The sequence below is a fragment of the Pipra filicauda genome, unplaced genomic scaffold (genome assembly GCF_003945595.2).
Source record: "Pipra filicauda isolate LSUMZ 115617 unplaced genomic scaffold, ASM394559v2 scaffold616_size215100_pilon, whole genome shotgun sequence".
NCBI classification, from domain to species: domain Eukaryota; kingdom Metazoa; phylum Chordata; class Aves; order Passeriformes; family Pipridae; genus Pipra; species Pipra filicauda.
Window position 1 is genome coordinate 22,335 of NW_024104772.1, and position 21,124 is coordinate 43,458.

Here is a 21,124-nt window from a genome sequence, read left to right on the forward strand (position 1 = left end):
AGATGATATAGTGGATAATGCATAAAATGAGCTGAAGTCCACAACTAGTTTAATTTAATGAAAGAGGAATAGAGAACAAAGGTAACAGGATGAGAAGCTGTTGACAGGGACGGCGTGCCCCATTTAAGCCGTGCTGCCGTATGGTCATGCAGGTCCGACTGAGTTGTCAATACTTTTATTGTGATTCACGCCGGGTGGGACACGGACCCTTCCACCGCGGGACGTGCCGGCGATGGGCAGCAGCGGAGGGAGCCGGAGCTCCGGAGCCGCAACCCCGGGAAGGAAACACGGCGGCCTCGAGGAGCCGGGAGAGGGGAGGAACCCCTCCAGGACGGGTTAAACCTCAAGAACCGTGAGATGAGGTAAATGACTATTTAAAAACACCTTCCCGCAGGTGAGGAGCGGCGGCCCGGCCGCACACCCCGCGCTGCCCGCGGAGCCGGCGGGGCCGCCCGGGAGGGCGGCGGGGGACGCTCCGAGAACACCCGCGGTGCCGGGGCAGCAGCGAGGGGCGGCCCCGGGCAGCGGCCGCGGACACCCCCGATCGCGGGGAGCCCCGACATGGCGGCGGGGGCGGGCGGCGGGCGGGGCGGTGACGCGGCGGTGGCGGCGGCCGGTCGGTCCCGGCAGCCCCAGCGCTGCCCGCAGTGACGGGCGGACAAAGGGGCGCCGCGCCAGCCCCACCGAGCGGCCCCGGGCGGGTGAGTCGGGCTGGGGGGCCACACCGGGCACGGGGCGGGGGCGGCGGAGCCCAGCGAGACCCCCGTCCTGCCTTGTCCTGCGCTGTCCTGTCCCGTCCTGCCCTGTGGCGGGCGGGCGGCCCCGCGGGCCGGGCCTCCCTTCGCTGCCCTCGGCGGCGGCCCCGGGCCCGGCGGAGCCGCGATGGGGAGCGAGGCGGCGGCCGCGCTGCGGGGCCCCCGGGCTGGGGCCGCTGCCCCGCGGGGCCGGGGGTCGCTCCGGGGGGCGGCGGTGCGGGGGAAGGTGCCGGGCAGGGCTGCGGGGCGGGTCCCGCCCCGGGCCGTGCGGGGGAGCCGGGCAGGGCCGGCTGCGGGAGCCGCCGTTACCGCGCAGCTGCCTCAGCCCCGATCGCTGCTGCTGCTCCTCGCTGGAGAACAAAGAGGATCAATTAGGAGTGTGCAATTACCGCCGTGCCCTGCCGGCGGTACGAGCAGATCGGAACGCCTTTCCCCCCGCCGCTCTCCCAGGGAAGAGTGTTTGGCGTTTCGGGGCCACGTCGTGCTAATGGGGCACAAGAGACGTTTGAAAATCGGGCGGTTTAGTGCATTAAACACAACCTGAAAGTGAGAAAATAGAGACTAAAGTAAGAAAATAGAGACTAAGGCAGATGTGCCCTTGAAAGTCTTCCCTAGGATTCTTCTGAGCCGGAATGGATCAGAAGCAGTGCACAGCTGTTATTTCATTTTTCACTGCTTTTGCGTACCTTTTAGTTGCGTTTGAATATTTCTTTTTGTTAGTTACCTCTTCAGCGTTTAAAAAAATGGACAGAATAGTGTGGTCCTAATAAATTGTGCTGTCAGTATCAACATGATCTATGCATCTTTTAGTCATCCATGCTAATAGGTAACGCTCCGAGACTGTTTCATTTTACAGCATCCTGGAGACAGTTACTAATTACATTTCTCATCACCCTGTGAGGGGGTAAACAGTAGCAGCTTTGCAAAGTATCAGAGCGGTTCTGCCAGTTCAAATGGGACCGTCAGCCTACTGAAGTCCTTTGCAGAATATGTGCCTTCATAGATCAGCAAATTGAGGTGAGGTTAACCAACTTGCTCAAGGTCATGGAGTGTCAGTGACAGAGTTAGCAGTAATGGAATCCAGCCATCCTGGCTGCTGGGTCTGTTGCTCTCCTGTTGGGTGACTCTCCCAGATAATTGCAGGTAGTTTAAACATTGTTTTGCGTAAGCGCACGTTGAGGCCTTCAAAACATTTTGGAGAAACAAAATGCTAATGGATGAGCTTCAGTATTTGCATGTATCTCAAAGCGATTGCTCAGCTTGACACAGGAGGGAATTTTGAAGAAGACTTTGGGTTTACTTTGTAAATAGGCGCTCAAAAGGCATCAGTTTTACTGAGTATGTAGTGTAGAAAGGCTCATGTAGATTTAGGGGACAGGTCATGAGATGTAACAAAAATAGATTACGCTGTAATTAGACAGTTTTTAAAAGAAGAATTTGGACACAATGACTGTAAAGAGGTTTTCTTCTGAATAAAGTGTTTACCCGATGACATTCTGTAGAGTTATTTGGAGTTGTTAGGAAGAAAAACAACCAACAAATGTGCTGGGAAGCCATGGTGATGAGGCCACTGGAAGTTAAAATGAGAATAAAAAACTTCTTCAGCTGGTTTATTTATTCAGCAGGTACTTGTTAAGTAAAAGCAAATCACAATCAGGGTTATTTCCGACCCTGGAGAGAAGTTATGTTTCACTTCGAGTTTTTCTCTGTTGAGTTAAATTTATGAAGAAAGGGATTTCAAAGGAAACGCTGGCAGATCTGTGCTATTGTGACACCAGCAGTATATATTTAGTAACATCAGGGAGGAAAGATCCTTATTGTGCTGAGAAAATGCCAGCGACAACTGTTTGTCTGTACTTCAGAGAGCATTGGGAAGCGAGCTGGTGTTGTTCAGGTGTTACACACTGGCCTGTGTCCTGTAACCAGCATTACCTTTGACAGATTCCTGCTCCTGCAGGAATGTCATCGGCAGTGCTGGAAGAAGCCCATCTGTGCAGTGCAGGTCACAGAGCTGAGACCACAGATCCGGGGTTGATACAGGTTTATGTTGGGCGAGTAATTGTGGTGACTACTGACTGCAAAATTTAGTGGTCACGGTGAGGAAGAGAGGCAGCTGAGTTTCTTTTAAATGAACTGGCTGGGCTACGTGACCTTATTCTGACCATGAGAGCTGCTGTGGGGTTAATCTGGGCAGGGAAGTTGTGGCGATACATGTACATTCTGTAAAAGTGTTCGCAGTTTCTTGTTGATGCAAAAGGTGTGGTGTTATCAAGACTAAACTGTCACGTCTCCCCAGCGTGTGTGTGGTTTATAAATCAGTCTTTGGGAAAAGTGCTTTTACTGCTGTCACTTGGTGAGATGTCCCAGCAAGGTGACTTCTAAGTTAAAACTGTTGTCTCAGAAAGGACAAAGGATGCTGGTTGCCTGCTTAGGAATTCAGAAATTTATATCCTGAATGACACTGCTGTGTCAGCAAACATATCTACTGTAGGCCTGAGTTTGCCAGATATTCCTTTTGCCAGTTCAGGCGGTAACTCCTCGTCCAGCCAAGTTAAATAAGAAAAGGAAGCAATAACGGGATATACTTTTTTAAGATTGGTGGCTTTCCGTGTGCAGGTTGTGGAATCCTGGGAGGTTTGTGCACTGTTTTCAATGGATGTGTGAGAAAAATGAACCTGTTGATAGGCTTAGTGATCCATTCCTCCACTGATAGTAATTTGTGGGGTTTTGGACACTAAACACTTGCCACTGGCTGAGCTGAAGAAACTGGAGATGTGGTATGAAGCCAGGAATTGGAATGAAGCATGTACAGGGTTTAAATAAAAAACTGAAGCATCAAAATAATATTGATTATTATAAATAATATTTAAAACTTTTATTAAATATTGTTACTTAAGATATGTAGCAGTAGCTTGCTGTTGGTTGTATGGTAGTTTGAAACATTTATTCAGAAAAAATCCCTTTTGTTAATGCAAAGATTGCCTGTATTTCTGTTACACACAGTGTACACAGTGTCGATATGTATGAGACCTAAAGATTCCAACCTACTCTTACTGCATACTGTATTGAGCTAATTTTGGTTAAAAAATTAATAATTCTTAATCTTCTACCTATGAGAAGCATCAAAAGAAGTTATTTTGTATTTCTACTTGCTGGTATTTTTTCCACATTAGCTTTTCATATAGTCCTGATATGTTTGAATGGAACGGTGAACCTCACTTTGCAGTAGTACATAAAGTTGTTCAAGAAATAATGCTTACACTTGCTGTACAAGAGTTTGGTGATTCTTCTGAAACAAAAGGGATTCACCAAAATTCTAAGAAGCACTCACAAAGCCATTTCTTTTTCTCGTCTTTTCTTAATAAGGTAACAGAACATCAGCTTGGAACCCTATCATTGGGGATTTGTTTTCAGAATATTATTAGTAGCATTTCAGTGAAGTGGAAACAAACTTGTACTCTGAAAAGAAACTGGATCGTGGGGAGAGACATTCCAGTGAGATCCATGAATTTAAATTCTACAGGGATAATTTGCTGTTTTAATAAATAAATAAATAAATTTAAAAGCTTAGCTTGTGAATAAGAATCAGAACCTGTAAATCTGATGGTGTGACAGATACACTCTAGTAAACATGTGAACCTGTGTCATGTTTCAAGTATGAAACCTGTATCTGGTGCTTGGAAATGTGATCATCATGATGTTTAGAATGCCGAAATAAGCGTTTGGTTTTGATTGTTCATAATGTTTGGGCTACTCGCTGCTAGAAAGTTCAGAAACTAAATTTTTTAAGGTGCAACAAAACCAGTTTATCTGACTGGAGAACAGCTGAAATGTACCTTGTTTATAAAGCTTCATTGGAAGTGGAAATGACAGCTAATGAGTCAGTAGGAACTTTTTGTTCTTTTAATATTTTCTGCTGTAAAGTTAAACCTCAAAGGACACCTTCAGTTTGATAATTAACCTACAAGAGCTGCAATAAAATATGATGTTCTTGGGGGGTAGAAGACTTTGTTCTGTCTGTCATGTGTCAAGTCAGTGGTATGTGTGCTGAGGAGTTTGGCCTTAATTTTATTTTATGAATTACATTTGGGATTGTTGCTTGATTGGGTCATGGGTTCTGGTTTTAGTTCTGGAATGTCACTCAAAACAGAACTGTGCAGGTGGCAGAGGGAGAATTGCAGTGGTTGTACTTTGGTTGGAGGCAGTGGTGACAGAAAACCTGTTGTCTTTTTTAATCAAACAGTAAATCCCAGATCTGTTTGGTGTTGCTCATCCCAGTTATTTTTCAATTCATTGCATGTAACTACTGTGCAGTTGTAACAGGAGTTTAGTTTAAACAAACCGTGAAGGTGTTCCCCATTCCTTTGTTCTGAATTTCTGGGATTTGACATACCTGGGTGCCTGGGTGAGCAGATACCTAGGCTGTTATTCCTCATCCGGGGAGGTCATGCCTCTGGAGAGGTTTCTGCCTAAACGGTGACTCCTACTTATGTCATGTTTCCTCATTTCTGCTCTGGTTTTTCTTAAGTGTTGGTGTCCTGAGACATGGGACATAGGATGGAATATCTTTTTGTTATCCCTGTTTGGCTTGTGTTGTAAAGAGCCAGGATAAGCAACCCAAGTCATGGACTGGGACCCCAAATGCTGCCGTGATACACTGAAGAGGTGCTTATCCATTTATTTTATAGCAGTTTGTTAAATAGATGGAAACACAATGCAAATATTTTTTATATATCAGTATTTTTGAAGGAACATAAGTAGAGGTAGATTCATAATCAAACATCACATTTTATATTTTTACACCTTTGTTGACTGCCTCAGTTTATACTAGTATAGACTTATGGAAATAATCTTCTCGCCTTTTCTCTTTTTTTTCCATTTTTTCCTTCAGAATTGCCAAAATGCTTTGGAATTCTTAAACGATTCAAAAACTGAAGTCTCTGAGGATTCAAAATCATAAGAACACAAGAAGCAGCAAGGAGGATTCAGTGCCAATGCAGCAACAAAAAAGACAGCCAGAGTTAGTGGAAGGAAATCTTCCTGTTTTTGTTTTTCCTACAGAACTTATATTTTATGCAGATGACCAGTCGACACACAAGCAGGTGTTGACTCTATATAACCCCTATGAGTTTGCCTTAAAATTCAAAGGTGGGTTTCTTAGGTTAAGTTCTGTTTAAGGGTTAGTTGGTGATCTTGAACAGTCCAATTATAATTCATGTAACAAATCATATCTGTGACAAAACCAAACTCGTGTCTCTACATGTATCTGTTGATGAAGTTGGTGAGGTATTAATTCATGATTTGTTACTACTCCTGTCCTTTTCGTTGCAGTTCTTTGTACAACCCCAAATAAATATGCGGTGGTTGATGCTACTGGTGCAGTGAAGCCTCAGTGCTGTGTTGATATGTAAGTAAAAGTTGTTTGGTTTTTTTTTTCTAATATACAACATTTTATTATCTTCTTTTATTATTTAAGAGGTAGTAAAATGACAGCATGCGTATAAAATATAACTTGGATAAAGTTGTAATGTTTTCCTAACCTCCTGTGTACTTGTGGCTGTCTGGTTTTTGCTGTTCTTTCACTCTAGGGCAGAGGTATTACAATATTCTTTTATTTTGTCTTTGGGCATAAATAAACTGCGAGTAAACACATCCTGTAGTGGAGTCTGTAAACCAGCAGTGAGAGGAATGTGAGCCTCCTCTGAGTACCTTTTTGTAAGAAATAACAAGAAAAGCAAGACCCCCAGGGTTGGGATTTCTTTGTGAGAAATACTTGTTTGCAGATTGGCAAAATGGAAATGTATGCAGTTCTGCTGAGCACATTTTCCTGGGCCATGTTTAATTAAGGTACTTTTGCCTACCTTTCACCCTGACCACCCCTCCTGTTCTCAGATCTCTGTGTCTCCCCTTTACTTGCTTCTCCTGTCAGGTCCCAACCCAATAACTGAGAAAATAAGGAGGCTGGTCAAGTGACCACAGTAATGTACAGGGTCTGCAGGCTGCTGTAATTTGGAGTAGAGTAGGTGTATAAGCTAAAATAGACCAACTTTTTTTATCTTGCATTTGCCACATTATTTCTGTGCTGATGTACAGATACAGCTGAAGGAAGCGTGAGGTACTTAAAACAGTAGACTGAGCTTTTTGAATAGAAATTTTCCAAACTGTAAAACACCACCTGGGATCTCTGGCTAACAAATGGCCATATGCAGAAACCCCCACTATTGAATGAACTATCTTTTGTCAGATAAATAATACCATGCTTGGGGAATGGCTCTTTCCTGTAGACTGTTTTTCTTAGGTGTAATTTGAAAAATTCCAAGGACTCACCAAATAAAAAGGAAGTTTAAAACATGAAACTAAAAAGTTTCAGTGGGCAGGGGCAACAGTGCTAGAAATGGAACAAAATGGGTCAGAATACACCACTGTATCAGTGAACTATTGTGGTCTTTAGCAGACTTTAACCAAATGTAATCAAGCTTGCATAATTCTTAAACAAATGTCTTTTAATAAATAAAGGAAAATAAGACATACACGTGTTTCAAGGGGATTTTTTTTTGTGCGGGAAAACCCCCATCCCATTCCAGTGGTTGCTGTCTCAGGGCAGTGTTTACTGCTAGGATATGAACAGTACTATGCAAGTGTGGCCATTTGCCAGATAAACAGATATTCTACAGAGCTTCCAATTATGCAATGATCTCTAAAAAGAAACAGGAGAATGTATCTGTTTATGAGGGTCTGCAGAAAATATCTCTGCTTGGCAGCAGATACGTGTTCTCCTAGCAGGGTGTTATGTAAAGATTCTGTTTAGGTTGGTAGTTAGTACCATGGTACTAAGAGTGGAAACACGAATTTAAAGGAAGTGTTAAAGGAAGAAATCAGTTGATCTGCTGTGCTGATATGCTGAGAGCTCTATGAATTAGGGTTGTCAGAGGGAAAAAGCTTTTTGTTTTAGTGAAGGCAGTTGCCCAGCCAACACTCGACTTGCTGAAAGGCTGTCATAAGCACACTCATTTGCCTCTAAAGTGACGTAAAACTCGGTATATCACTGCAGCCTTTTCGCTGGGGGGATGACTTGGTCTCTGTTCCTGTGATGAATAGTCTATTCAAACTAGATACCAGTTGCAAGCACTGGCTATGTGCTAATGCTTGTCGATATCTTGATGTGATACAGTTCCTTTAAATGAAGCCTGAAACACAAAAATCCATCCCTTCCTTGAAGCAATTTTGAAACTACTATCCTGTGTTACTAAGGGTGCAGTCATTTTTTTTCCTCATGAGATGGCAGCCCTCTTGAAACCAAATCACTTATTTGTAGGTATTTTTTTTCAGATTAGCTATTGTTACCTTAGAAACTTAGAATAACCTTTCACAAGAAACATTTGGAGAAATAATATAAATCCTTATTAACCCTAAGAGCTGATACCATTTTAAACCTAAATGTTCGAGCTTTTTAATGCTAGATACATATTTTCGTGATGAATCACAAATGCAGAGAGGAGGCAGTTGAGCAGAGCTCTGCTCAGAGGTCTGTTTTGCCTTTGATCAGTGCTATTTTAAAACTGTGCCTTTTATAGGTTCCAAACATGCTCATAATGGTGGGTTTCTGATTTTGAAAATCCCTAGCTCACTCTTGTCCACAGAAGGAATGAGTTTTTCTTCTGAGAATGTAGAATTGTAAAGCTTTGAGCCTGTTTTCCTCAAAAAGCTGAACTTCAGCTTGCCAAACACCTGTCCAAGTATTTGGCAGCCCTACTTTACTTCTTTCCTTTCCTGTCCACTCCAGTCCCCTCATACCTTTTAAAATCATTGGCCAACATCAAACAACTTCAATAAATTGATGTTTCATCAGGTGGCAGCTCAGCCTCAGACTGAGGCAAAGGTGGGTTGAGATAAAGAATTAACTGTTCTTTTTGGCCATCCAATTGGAGCTTATTATATATTTGGGAAATATGGAGGGGAGAGAGAAGGCAAGATCAAATCTTCAAAATCACTGAGTGATGGAGGAGGTAGTGAGGATCTGAATTATTGCAGTTTATCTGTGCACGGGGGAAAGAGGACAAACTTAGTGATATAGGATGTAATTCCATACATGCTTCTCATTAGTTGATCTGTTTGAAAATGTTGGTTTTCTCTGCAGTGTGATTCGTCACAGAGATGTTCGGGCTGCTTACTATGGTGTGATAGATAAATTCCGTCTACAAGTGTCTGAGCAGAGCCAGAGGAAAGCATTAGGGAAAAAGGAGATTATTGCTACTCTGCTTCCATCTGCAAAGGAACAACAACAACAAAAGGAAGAGGAGGAAAAACGAATAAAAGAACACCTGGCTGAAAGTGTCTTTTTTGAGCAGACTTTGTGTCAACCAGGTAGCTGAAATCTTTTACCTCTCCTGTCTTCTGAATCAGTTTTCAATAACTCAAGTTACTAGAAAGACTAAAATATTTTTTTAAATATAGGTTAAAATAAATTTGAAAGGAATTCTTTTTATTTACCTGTAAGACTGCTGTCTTTGTCACTGGGGAATGACAGTACCCAAGAACCCAAACTGTGGCTATTCTGTTTGTACTACCTTGATCAATCAAGACCCTTTTCTGCCCTGTGATTGCATGTCATACCTTGGAGAGAGAATCCTCCCTTCCTCTGGAGCAGGAGTTCTGATACAGCCAATGGGAATTTATCTGCCAAAGGATGGTAGTTATTTTTCCCTTGGGCTCTTTCAGAACATATGCCCCTTCTGAGTTTGTTCCAAACCCAAAATCCCCCGTTTTCTGATGAGCAGGAAATATTGCCAAAACATCTTCTGAAGTGCTCCTTGTTCTGCACCCTCTCCTTTGTCTGTCCCACAAGAACAGAAGAGCACAGTTGGGAGCTGAAAACTCTGCTCGTTTCATATGTGAGGAAGTAAATCAACAGTCTTGGGCAAAACCTGGGCCAAACAGTTAAATTGAAGGGGTAGGATAAAAAGTATCAAGTTCTACCTGAATTGAATATAAACTGATTCTTGACAGCCTATAGTCCTGTTAGTTTTACTGATTTATATTGTTATTTTCTTGTCACTGTTTAATTTTTCATTACAGCAACAGAAATCAATTCCAGAAAATAGATGAACCTTATTGAGGGTGTTCCTCTTGTTAAAGCCAACCTGTTTCACTACTTATACAGAGTTTGTTGGCTGGTGAAATACCTTTTACTAAAGAAAACCTTGATGATAGATATTAATAGGATACACGGTTAAAGCAAACCTACAAAGATCTCTGGACTCACAGAACAAAATGTTACTGTGATAGTTGTTCCAGGACAGAGGGTTTGAACAATCTGATACTGGTCTTAATCCAAGTACTACTTCTCTGCTTAAAAACCTTGTTGACCACATTTTATTGCTTACAGAAAAGCAGTAAACAAAGTGACTGCAGTCTTTGCATGTAACCTGCAACCTGGAAATAACAGATTTATGGAATTGAAATAGAGCACATATTGCTGGTCACTGAGGATAGAAAAAACGATAAAAACATTGGCTAATTTCCAATGGGACTTAAGGATTTGGTTGGAGGAATTCAGTTAACATGTTAACAGCTCTTTTCAAAGATGACACAGTGGGCCTTTGAGCAGGTTCCAGCTGTTGAAGTGCAGCGCAATAAAGGGTATGAAGGACTCTTTATTGTCTGTGGTTTGCATTTCCTTATTCTGGTGATACTGGATGTCAGAGTGGTTCACTCTCACGGTTTTTAAAGGAAGGTTCAAATTTTACTGATTTGTGGCATCTATACTGGTTCTGTTGGGTGCAGCCCGTGAATCCTCTAAAAAAAGAAGGGGAACTCATCTGGCCCAAGAACCTGTGCTCTTGCTGTAGCCAGGTTTTGCTCAGGAGGTGCAAGCAGTTACCTGCCTGTGCAGCTCTTTTGGGTGATCTTTCCTAATTGATTACTAATCACTGAAGGAACATATGAAGGAGTGCAGTGAGGATGCATGGGGAAACGTCAGGCATTGCTGAGACACCCATCTGTCCTGAGTGTGTGTATATATAGCTATAGCTATAGTATAGCTGGGCCTGGCAGGTTCTGCTCCTCCAGAAGGGAGTGGTTTGGGAAGTCATGTGAAAACAAGTCCCAGCATCAGAACAGGGAGCAGCCTCCCTCACTGCAAAATGCAGAAGGTTTAGAAGAGTGGGTTTGAGAGTCATTTTCCACCCCCTCCAAACTGCAAAGGGAAAGGAAGAATCTCAGGGTATTGCAGCTCCAACACACTGCAAACATTTTTGCAGAATATTTAATGTTTATCTTGGTCAGATGTTCCTTACAGTTGGTACTGTCTTGCCTTCTCAGAAAACAGAACTGCCTCGTCGGGACCTAGTTTACTAACAGTCTTCCTGGGAGTAGTGTGTGTCGCAGCACTAATGCTACCTACATCGGGGGAAATGGAATCCCTGGTGCCTCTCTACCTCCACTTAAGTGTGAATCAAAAGTTAGTAGCTGCTTATGTTTTAGGTGAGTACTTTGGGTTTTGTAAACGTTTTCTTGCAAATTCTGTGAGTCTGGAAAACTTCATCTGTGTTCGCCAGTGGCTTCAGGAAGCTGGATGGAGACAAAGCACCACATGACATTTTGTTTTGCATCCCCACGTATATCTTAATTTGCAGCCATGGTGACAGCAGGGTAAATTAGTTATTGTAAGTGTTTTAGACCAGATTTGAGTCAATACTTATTACACACAGGCTTCTACATGTTAATTTTACCTGCATTTGATGATGGGCCAACCACGGTCATCTGCCAACAAAACTGAATGGAACGTCCTGTTTCTTATTCTTGTATTGCAGTAGTTACTCTATTGCAGAACGTAGGGCTCTTGTGTTACTGTGTTTCTCCCTCTAGCCCCGGTGAGCTGGTTTGTAAGGCCCAATTCTCACTGCCTTCTTGATAAGCAGTTGAAGTGTGTAGCAGTAAGTTACTGTAAATCCTTTCTAAGAGACCACTACCATCCACAGTTCTTCCTCATTTGTAACTTAACTCCTACATTAGCAAGCATAGGTAAGTTGCACATTTCATTTATTATGACTATTTCTCTATAACTATTTCAGATTTGAAGAACAGTCACACTAAACTCAATTCTCCTGTCCAGAAATGAGGATTTACAGGAAACGAGCTAGGCAGCTTCAAACTGATAGCTAGAGGTGAGGTAGTGATGGGGAAAGGTGCAAGCTCTTGATGGTTCATGCACAGTCAGCTGACTCACAGGTCAATCTGCTGAAGCAGTTTGAAATCTCACTTGTGGCTCTTTGCCCAAGCTGATGCTGATGGACACTCAGATCAGGACCTTACAGTAATCCTCACTCTGCTTTTGTCTCTGCTTTTGAAAATTACTCCAGGTTCTGCTGGTGCCAGCTGCAGTATTAAACCATGTGACTTTATACATTTGCAACAGCTGAACGTGTTTCTTGATTCCCTATGAAGTTTTGACAGGTTTTGGTTCCTTTGGTGGCAGTATTTTTAGTGTTCATGGACAGATTTTTTTGTGTGCAACTCTTGCTTGTGTAGGAAGTCAATTATTCTTGAGAAGATGAAACCACTTTCTTCCACAAGGAAGTACAACTGGATTGTGGAGCATTTAATTGAAAAGGGTTGTTATACCACACCAGCTGGGCTGTATGACATTTGAGAAGTATTTGATTTACAGAAATTAGTTAAACCCTTTACTGCCTGAAAGTCCCTGTGCAAGTGGTACAGGCTTTCCTGTAAGCACCCTCTGTTGTCACTCTGCAGTGATGGAATTAATCCAAATTAAGGCCTCCAGCAGTTGTGGTAGCACTGGTTGTCTGAGCCAGTATAGACCTCAAGAAATAGCTGAACTGTAATTCCTCTTTAATGGATAAATTGCTGATCTGATGGAAGGCAGCATTACAGCTCTGTTCTGTCATGCTTCACAGTCTTCACAGTCTCATAAAGTAAATAATTTAAATCACTATGTAGTGGCAGGAGAGTAAAATAGTCTCAGAAACGTCTTTATTCATGGTGAGGTCTGTAGGCTTTAGCTGAGTTCTCTGCAGTGAAAGGCTGTTACATTGACATCATCTGAGCCTGCAAGAAAGACTGCCCAAGAACTGATAAATTATTATTGTGATGTTACATAAGGTTGGAATTCAAGGAGCCTTAATGTTCTTCCCTTGCCTTGTGCAATATAACCCATGGCTAAGAACTTGCAGATTTGTACTTTTTCCTGTATCAGCACATAATTAAAGTGAACTTTTCGGTGTGCCGTGAGTAGGTTTATTAGTCCCACATTTCCTGCTTTCTTCTGGTTTTAATTGTTTTTAACCTCTATCAGAGCAGGTTTTTTTTCCTCCCTCTTTAAAGGTCACAACAAAGAGTCTGTTGAAAGCTCTCTCTGCAGACTGACAAGGAAGCTTAACATCTTTGTGTAAAACTAGTCTTTGATCAGTTATTCTGCACAGAGCAGAAAAAAAGCCTTGGAGCCTTCAACTAATCTGCCTTACTGATGATTCAGCATTTGAATGACACTGCCCATAACTGGCCCCCATGAAAACTGGGGTTTGGGTTCTACTGTTACGCTTACCTAAGTCAAAATCTCAGTGTTAAGATTTTCCAGGAGCGAGATCAGTAATTGCTTGGAGTATTTATAGCTTCTTTAACATTCAGTGATTAGATAAACTGCACTTCAGTGTTGGATTTTGACTACATTAAAACTTGGAGCAATACTTCTAATATTTAAGTGTATGTATAAATGCATTCTGCATGTATTTACACACTTTTACATTGTTTTCTGGGCTGTGACAGGGTAAACTGTATTTTAAATGTTTTATTCAGTGAAATTGAAGTGTTTATTTCTTCATTCTTGTCTTTCAGGTCTCATCACCATGGTTATTTTGAGAACATGAGCAGTGAGTTCATAGGATGTCAAACACCTTACTGTATATTCACATCATGAATGTGGACTGCCTTTTACTCCCATTTGGCTCATTAAGATGCTAGCAAAACTGTTCAGTGATTTAAGATACCTTCAGAAGTGTAATATATTTTAACTGTGTATAATAAACGAAAGACTCAAAGCACTTTGCAGTGCTTCTGTAACAGACAGCTATGAAATGTTCAGTGATACCTGTGAAAATAATTTGAAAAACTTTTATATCTACGCCTACTGTAAAAAATCCTTATTAAAGCAACATTTGTTATTTTTAGTCTATGTTCACATCAGTGCGTGATCACTATAAAAGCAAACTGTCTTCTGTAAAACATTCATTTGGTTTGTGGTTGTACCTGCCAAGGCTGGCACATAGCACTTCTGTATACAGACCAGAGGGGTCAGAGTCATGACTGGTCATTGAAGAAAATTAAAAGTTCCATCAGTGAAACTATGAAATAAACCATGAATTTTAGGTGAAGAAGTAATTCTCAAATTTCTTACTTCATCATTACCAATATATCACTGAGTGCTCGTTTTCTTACTTGGGGAAATAATTTCTGCAAGAGCCATTTTGTATCACAATTGTAGACAATAAAAACAAGTTCTGTAATCAGATCCATTCATTTCTTAGGGATGCATGGAAGTGACATTAACAGAAGTTGTACTCACCCTGCACACTAATACAAAATTCACCATTTTTTCTATTTTAGAGACCAAACTAAGTATAGCAGCAAAGGCATTTCTCTACACAGTCCCTACCCCCACAGCTACCACAGGGACTTCTTTTCTATCAGAAACTCCTGCTCAAATACCAGTTTCATATTTGAGGTGAACATTTATCTTGTTTCATATAACAAGTATTTCCCTCGGTTTGACATTTCATTGTTGAGATGTTCATTTTAAAAGGGCAGCTATTCTTGCATTTGAATCATACACACAAATCTTTGTTCATAAGAAGTCTATAGAATATGCTCTGATATGAATAAAAAATTTGGAAATGAAACCCTTCACCCCTGCATGTTATGGGTCCCTTTTCTGCCTACGCATGGAAGTACAGAAAAACCATGGAAAAAGCTGTTTCTTTTAAAAAAAGGAGAAAGAGAAGTTGAATTCAAGTTGTTATTCACTACATTTTTACTTATATCAGTAAGTCTTTAAAGGGCAATAAAATGTTACTTTAGTTTGATTCTCGGAAGAACTGAGGTTGTGTCATCAATCAGTATCAGATGATAAAGTCAATCATTAACATTCACTAAAAAAGACCCCAAAATTGTTCTTAACTGGCTGAGTAGTCAAGTCCCAGAGCCTGCTGCAGGCACAGCTCTTGTCTCCAACAGAGCTCATGGTTGGGTCTATTTTCCTGCCACTGCAGGGCTGTATTCTTGTAGCTTCACTGTTCTTCAGTACCTCCACTGTTAATTCTGATTTTCACAAGGTAGTTTAACCTGCTGTTGCTTGGGGAAGGGTGAGGGAATTGAACAGAAGTTGGGGAGATAAAACTGTCGTGTGGTACCTTATCTTAGCACCCAAAAGCCAGGCTAAACATTTAATTGTGCCCAAGCTGATTAAAAAAGCCCAACACAAACCCGCTTTTTTCCCCCCATATCTGGGCATTCCAGTCATGGGCCAGGATCATGTTCTGCCAGGCACTTGGAGAAGTACAGAAGAGACAATTTCACCTACAGGAGCTCAGAGTCACTGTAACCAAGTCTGACACTTGCAGCTGCCTCAGTCCTGCAGGACAGCAGGTGCCTGGGGAAGGGAGATCACAGGACATGGACCCAGACTGCCAGTGTTTGTTTTCAAGGAATCTAAAGAGAAACGATTGGTTTAGAAAAACACTTTGACCAAAGAAATCAGTAACAAAAAGTAATCATCAACCAAATAGACTAAAACATTGGACGACTACTTTGTCAAGGGCAAACAAGGAGCAATACATAGATAAAAAAAGATTAAATGCACAGTGTAACTCAGCAGATAAAACTGGTGCCTGGGCGAAATAAGGATGACAAGTGTGAATTCTGACTTCTTTCTACTTCAGGGAGGTTGCAGCACACTGCGGAGTCACTGATTTATCAACAGTGTTGGGAAAACGAGATCCGAAGACAGTTTGAGTTCAGCACTGTGAGGGGGAATATATCAAATCATATTACATCATGGTCACAGATGGGCACTAGTAAAAATTTACCAGGTGGATACATAAGATTTCTAAGATATTTCCTGATTTTATATATGTGTATATATATATATATACATATATATATATATATGTGCATGCATACACCTCTAACACTTACTTAACAGGGGCTCAGAAAACACTGAATGCCTTTGGAAATAAGACCCAAGACAGCGAATATGCCTCCTAGAAACAGCAGGAAAAACAGTTAAGTGTTCACGTCATTTCCCATTCCTGACTCCTAACACAAACAAACAGTCATTTCCTTGCAATGGACAAGTATTTTCAGCAGACAGTTGGGAGGGCTTTGAGATCATCCAGCAGAAACAATCCTCGTGTTTACCCAGCACTTGCCGTGGCACCGATATCTCAAACGAGCCATGCTGGCAGCAGGAAATGGGAGCCCTGCCGAGATCGCTTTCGGGAGCGTCACTCCCAGTCGCTGTAGGCTTGGTACATGATCTTCTCGAGGTGTTTGCACTTGTCTGGATCAGAAAATGCTTAAACGACCCTGTTCTCTCTAGAGGAGAAACTTGAAACTGCAGTAAACGTGTGTTGCTGTTTCAGAGCTCCAGGGACAGATGGGGCTCTCAGGGAATCGGTTCATTCCACCAGGGATCGCAGCCGATGGAGCCCCTGAGACGGGAGAGTGGGTCCAGTACCCTCACATGGCAACCACCTGGAAACAGATCAGGCCCTGCAAAGGGAAATGCTGGGCTGCTGCTGCCGCGTCTCAAAACGTGTCCCGGGAAGACAACAGGGTGTGCTGTCAGATGGGAACAGTCACTGGTGCTGTGGAAATAGCTCCACAGGGGCATTTCCAGCAGCTCCAAGAGGAGCCCATGTGTCTTCAACAACAAAGCAGAGAAATCCTTCCTGCAATCAAGTAGTTAAGAATTGTCAAAGCCAGTCGTATGTTATTTCATCGTATGTTCCTATGTAGGAAGTATCTGATAACCAACAAGCCTAAACTGGAAAGAGGCTGCCAAATAGGTTTGGCAATAAATCACCACATTTTAGTACTCATTTGTCAATGTACATTTAAGATACCTCACTTTCCATGTAACAGCTTTCCTTATAAATGCCAAGTTCCACCATCCCTTTCTTTTGTCATGAATCTCCTACTTCAGACTTACATTTATTGGTATTCCACCTCACTGGAAGGGCAAAGCTACAGAAGGGAACTTGCCTGAGCCAGTAAAACAGTTCCAGGAATGTTTTGTTTACAGGAAAGAGAGCTCTCAGGTGCCAAGTGATATATGCTTCAGAGGGCCCATGGTGATCCAGGGCAACATCAAGTTTAAGGACCAGGAGGTTTTTGAAAAACCCTTGTACAGGAGGTCTTAAAAACACCTCAAACCTTGAATCACCTTCTCTGTCAGGTGGGAGTTTGAGTTCTCGGGTCAGCTCAGGTGCTTTGCCCTCTGACCTTGCATGAGACCCTTTGGGCAGAAAAAAGAAGGGAACAGAAAGCCATACAAAGCATGTGGGGCTGAGCAATCCTGGTATTGATCCTCCTGCCAGCTGCGTGCAGAGAGAGGGGCTGAGTGGCTGTAGAAAACAAGTTCCCTCCTGTGTCCTGTGGAACAGGGCACTCACCTGTTCACAGCAGGGTAGGGAAGGCACCATCTGTCTCTAGAGCTGGAGGAGAAACATCCGAAGCTAATGGTGCTGCAGTCTTCCCTGCAGGAATAACGTGCTGCCTGAGGAAATTAAATTAAGACTGAAACCACTGAAGGAGAGTGAAGTACATTGTTGCCAACAGCACATCACTCACTTGTTACTGCTGCACAGAAGCTGGTGAGGATTGGGAAACCACTGCTACACCATCAGCGAGAGCCATTTACAGATAACGACTGTGTAAACGAAAGGAGCCCAGAGGACAAGTGTATCCTCAAAAAGGAGTGCTGGGGGAATGAACACAGGCAGCGACACAGAATAACAACTAAGGCCGAGTAAGGGGATACACTCACTTTTGGGTCTATTTTTGTCTTCTATAGAAGAAGACACTAACGAGCTGTTTACTTTGGATAATGAACTGTAGCTAATGCCCATCAGCTCTTGAAAATTTGCAAAGCTGTATAACCATGCTGACAACATAATGTGGAATTACATGCAGGCAAAGTAACTGCACTGGCCTTTGAAACAGCAGAGACTCTGAAAAGGAGTAATTTAAGCAAGAGCACAACCATGATTACAGGCACAATCAAAGCAATGAGTGACCTCCTCACTGTCAGGAAAAAGACTGGTAAGAAGGTCTACCTGACAAACAGACTCCCTGTAATGGAAGGTAAATCCATGTTTCCAATTTTTTAAAAAAAATAAAATTAGCAATAAAATTTACAATAGCAAAACATTATTTACAATAACAAAATGAGAGTTTTCTTCTCTAGAAAACTGCAGACACTCGGCTTGAGTAGGAACATCAACGCATTAGACAAGGCTGTGCTTTGACAAACAAGAAACCACCATCAAGAGACAAATAAAACTGCAGTAAAGCTCTGGAATCCTGAGTTCCATCAACATCACCAAACCCATTAGTGCCTTTCCCTCAGGAATCTGCCAGGAATCTCCAAAATCGAAACCGACTGCTGAAGTGAATGCACTTTGAAATGAAAGGATGTTGATGTATTTTTAGCAGGAAGCTTCTCGCAGGGATTTCAGTGCCAGCTTTATTTAAACCAGCTTGAAAGACAACACAGTATCTGATTTCTGTGCCACAAACCCCGATGTGTGCTATGCACCTAGTTTTGATTCTTCTCCACACAAGGGCAAAAGTAACCAGAAGAGCTACATTTCCAAAGATTAGTACCTGCAGCAAAACCTGCTCCCTCTTCAGCAGCTTTTCCTCCTTAGGCTGACATGCAGCAAAATTCTAAACACTTACATACAATTGTTTATCATGGAAGGAAATCTTAAATAATAAGCATTTTCCTAGGCTCTCATGAAGCAAGTAAAAGATGAAGAAACTAAACTATCAGAAGAATTTTAAATTTGATAAATGCTGGATTTGTCTGAGGAATCTTCATGGCACTGGGGATGTCTCACCAGTTCCTTGACAGACACAGGGAAGCCAGCACAAAGGCACGTAGAGGCCTTGTTTGGTTTTCGTTTAAATGCACTCAACTCCTCCCCCCTTCTGAAAGTTCTGTTCCTGAGCCAGCTACTGAAAGTCAAACAAGGTTATTCTCCTTCAGTGGTTTATTTTTTCCCCTCCTCTCTCTCTCTCATGCTTCTACCACAAAACCCCAACAGGGGAAGCAATCTCACCCCTCCAGGATGTGCACAGGGACTGGGTCTGTGTCTGCTTGGAGTGCTCTGTGACTCTGGAGCAAGGCCTGGGCTGACTGGCAACTTGTCTCCAGATTATCAAACAAGGATGCTCACACCAGACACAAAGAAATGGGAAGGCTCCACTGTACAGGTAAAAAGATCACCCAAGACATATCCTTAGGAAACAAACCCGAGGTGACAATTGTTTGCATCCAGTTATTGAAAAGGACTCTTGCCAAGGACTCCACTTTGTGTCAGTAAGGTTTTAATTACTGTACTGTAGCTGTAAACATTCAATTGCATTTACAAATATTTTAACTTGTTGCTTCCAGGAGAAGAGGGATCAACTTAAACTCCATCTGCCAGTTGGTGATGAGAAAGGTTGCTTAAAACAGGATAGAAAGAGCTCACAGAGTTTAATTATGACTCCTGAAGTTCTCTATTTTAAGTAAGTGAGTTACGACTCCGACATATGCAAGAATACAACAGCATAAAGTGAACATTTCTGAAATGACGACTGCCAAGGGAGGCACAAGATGTTCTCAAGCTCATGGAGTGCCAGAGGCCCCTCCTGCCTTCAGTCACTTCACTGGCAAATCTTTGCACAATAGCAGGGCTGGACTCACAAACACAGCACTGACATGGAACCACAACACACAGCTATAAATCAGTCTCACCAGACTCTGGGGACCTGTTCTGTTTGTACGGGTTGGTGATTATTTACACTCAAGTTTTCTGAAAAAAGCTGAAAAGAAATGAATCAGGATTAAGTTCACGCTGATCTCAGGACTGCGGGCAGCTGTTCAGCTGAGCATTCAGGTCACCCACCTTGCTGACAGCTCACAGGAGACCCTGTAAGTCAGCCTGGCTGAGGCACAGACTCATTCTCCTGGCATTCGTGCCTCTCTCCCGGCGTGAAGTATCTCCCTCTGCTAAATGCAGTAACCACCGAAGCGCTCATTCCAAAAATACAGCCCCCTGAGCACTGGCACCGTTACCAACCTTCCCTCAGCAACTGTGTCACTGCAGAGAAGGTGGAAGGAAGAAAAACATCCATCAGTTGTCAGGGAAGACACAGCGGCCCAAGACCCAATTTAACTGCCAACAAATCCTACAAGATAGTTTTCAACCAGAGCAATCAAGTGCCAAACACAAGTGTGACTTTGGAAGGGGCCATTAGTGGCAGAATCCCAGAGAGAAGCAGCTGTGTGCCCCAAAAGGGCTGCAGAATAAAGAAATTTATATATAATTATATAATTTTATAATTATATAATTTTATATATATATGATCACAATACTTTCAATATGGCCCGAGTTGAGAAAGTTGCTCATTTCTTCTCAGAAGAAGACAAAAGCACAGACACTTGTCACAAACTCAGCTCAGTTAAGGGACACCACATGCAACAGCCCTATGACAGTGACACAGATTCAAGCAAAGCTTTGGCATTCATTGGTCATGAGGAAATGAGGAGTTACTAAACAGAGGCAATACCAACAGCATGAGTTACTACTTGAGTACTGGGTTGATTATGCACATTGTATGACACCCTGATTCCCTGAATTCAGATACATATCTTGGAGGATAATTTATTTTAAAAATTTAACATTTAATTTCAATGGGATAAAAACCCCTATACATGTCTCCTGACTCCAGGGTACGGAACTGCAGCTTCTTGATGTGGAATCAAAACATTGAGATGTTTTTCCATAAGTTCAAAGCAACTTCTGTTTTGCAAAAGCAGGGAAAGGAATGGATGCAAATAAATAACTATTTCTCTCCAACAACATTAATTGGCCCAGAGAGGTGTGGACTCTCCATCCCTGGAAGTGTTCGAGCCCAGGTTGGATGGGGCTCTGAGCAACCTGGTCCAGTGGAAGGTGTTCCTGCCCATGGCACAGGGTTGGAATGAGATGATCTTTAAGGTCCCTTCCAACTCAAACCATTCTGTGATTCTATAATTAACTAAGGCAAACCACAGACTCCCCACTTTCTCCCAAGAGTTAAGA

At 42.4% G+C, this 21,124-nt stretch overlaps 1 protein-coding gene and 1 long non-coding RNA gene across 3 annotated transcripts; one reads left to right on the top strand and one right to left on the bottom strand.

Moving 5' to 3' along the window:
* Positions 1–601: 601 nt before the first annotated feature.
* MOSPD1 (motile sperm domain containing 1) lies at positions 602–14,283 on the top strand. Of its 2 annotated transcripts, XM_027740233.2 has the most exons (7): positions 602–701; positions 5,647–5,903; positions 6,087–6,162; positions 8,893–9,119; positions 11,076–11,237; positions 11,828–11,920; positions 13,611–14,283. In XM_027740233.2, the coding sequence occupies exons 2-6, from the start codon at positions 5,750–5,752 to the stop codon at positions 11,872–11,874; spliced, it is 666 nt and encodes a 221-aa protein (XP_027596034.1). In that variant the 5' UTR covers positions 602–701; positions 5,647–5,749; the 3' UTR covers positions 11,875–11,920; positions 13,611–14,283. The 2 variants fall into 2 exon arrangements, with proteins under 2 accessions (XP_027596034.1, XP_027596191.1); XM_027740390.2 differs by lacking the exon at positions 11,828–11,920 and having other exon boundaries at positions 603–701.
* Positions 14,284–14,778: 495 nt separating this feature from the next.
* LOC113998099 lies at positions 14,779–21,004 on the bottom strand. Its single transcript, XR_003544341.2, has 3 exons — positions 19,946–21,004; positions 17,444–19,862; positions 14,779–16,720 (listed from the first exon to the last, which is right to left on the bottom strand). It is a non-coding gene; the product is annotated as an uncharacterized LOC113998099 (long non-coding RNA).
* Between the last annotated feature and the right edge of the window lie 120 nt (positions 21,005–21,124).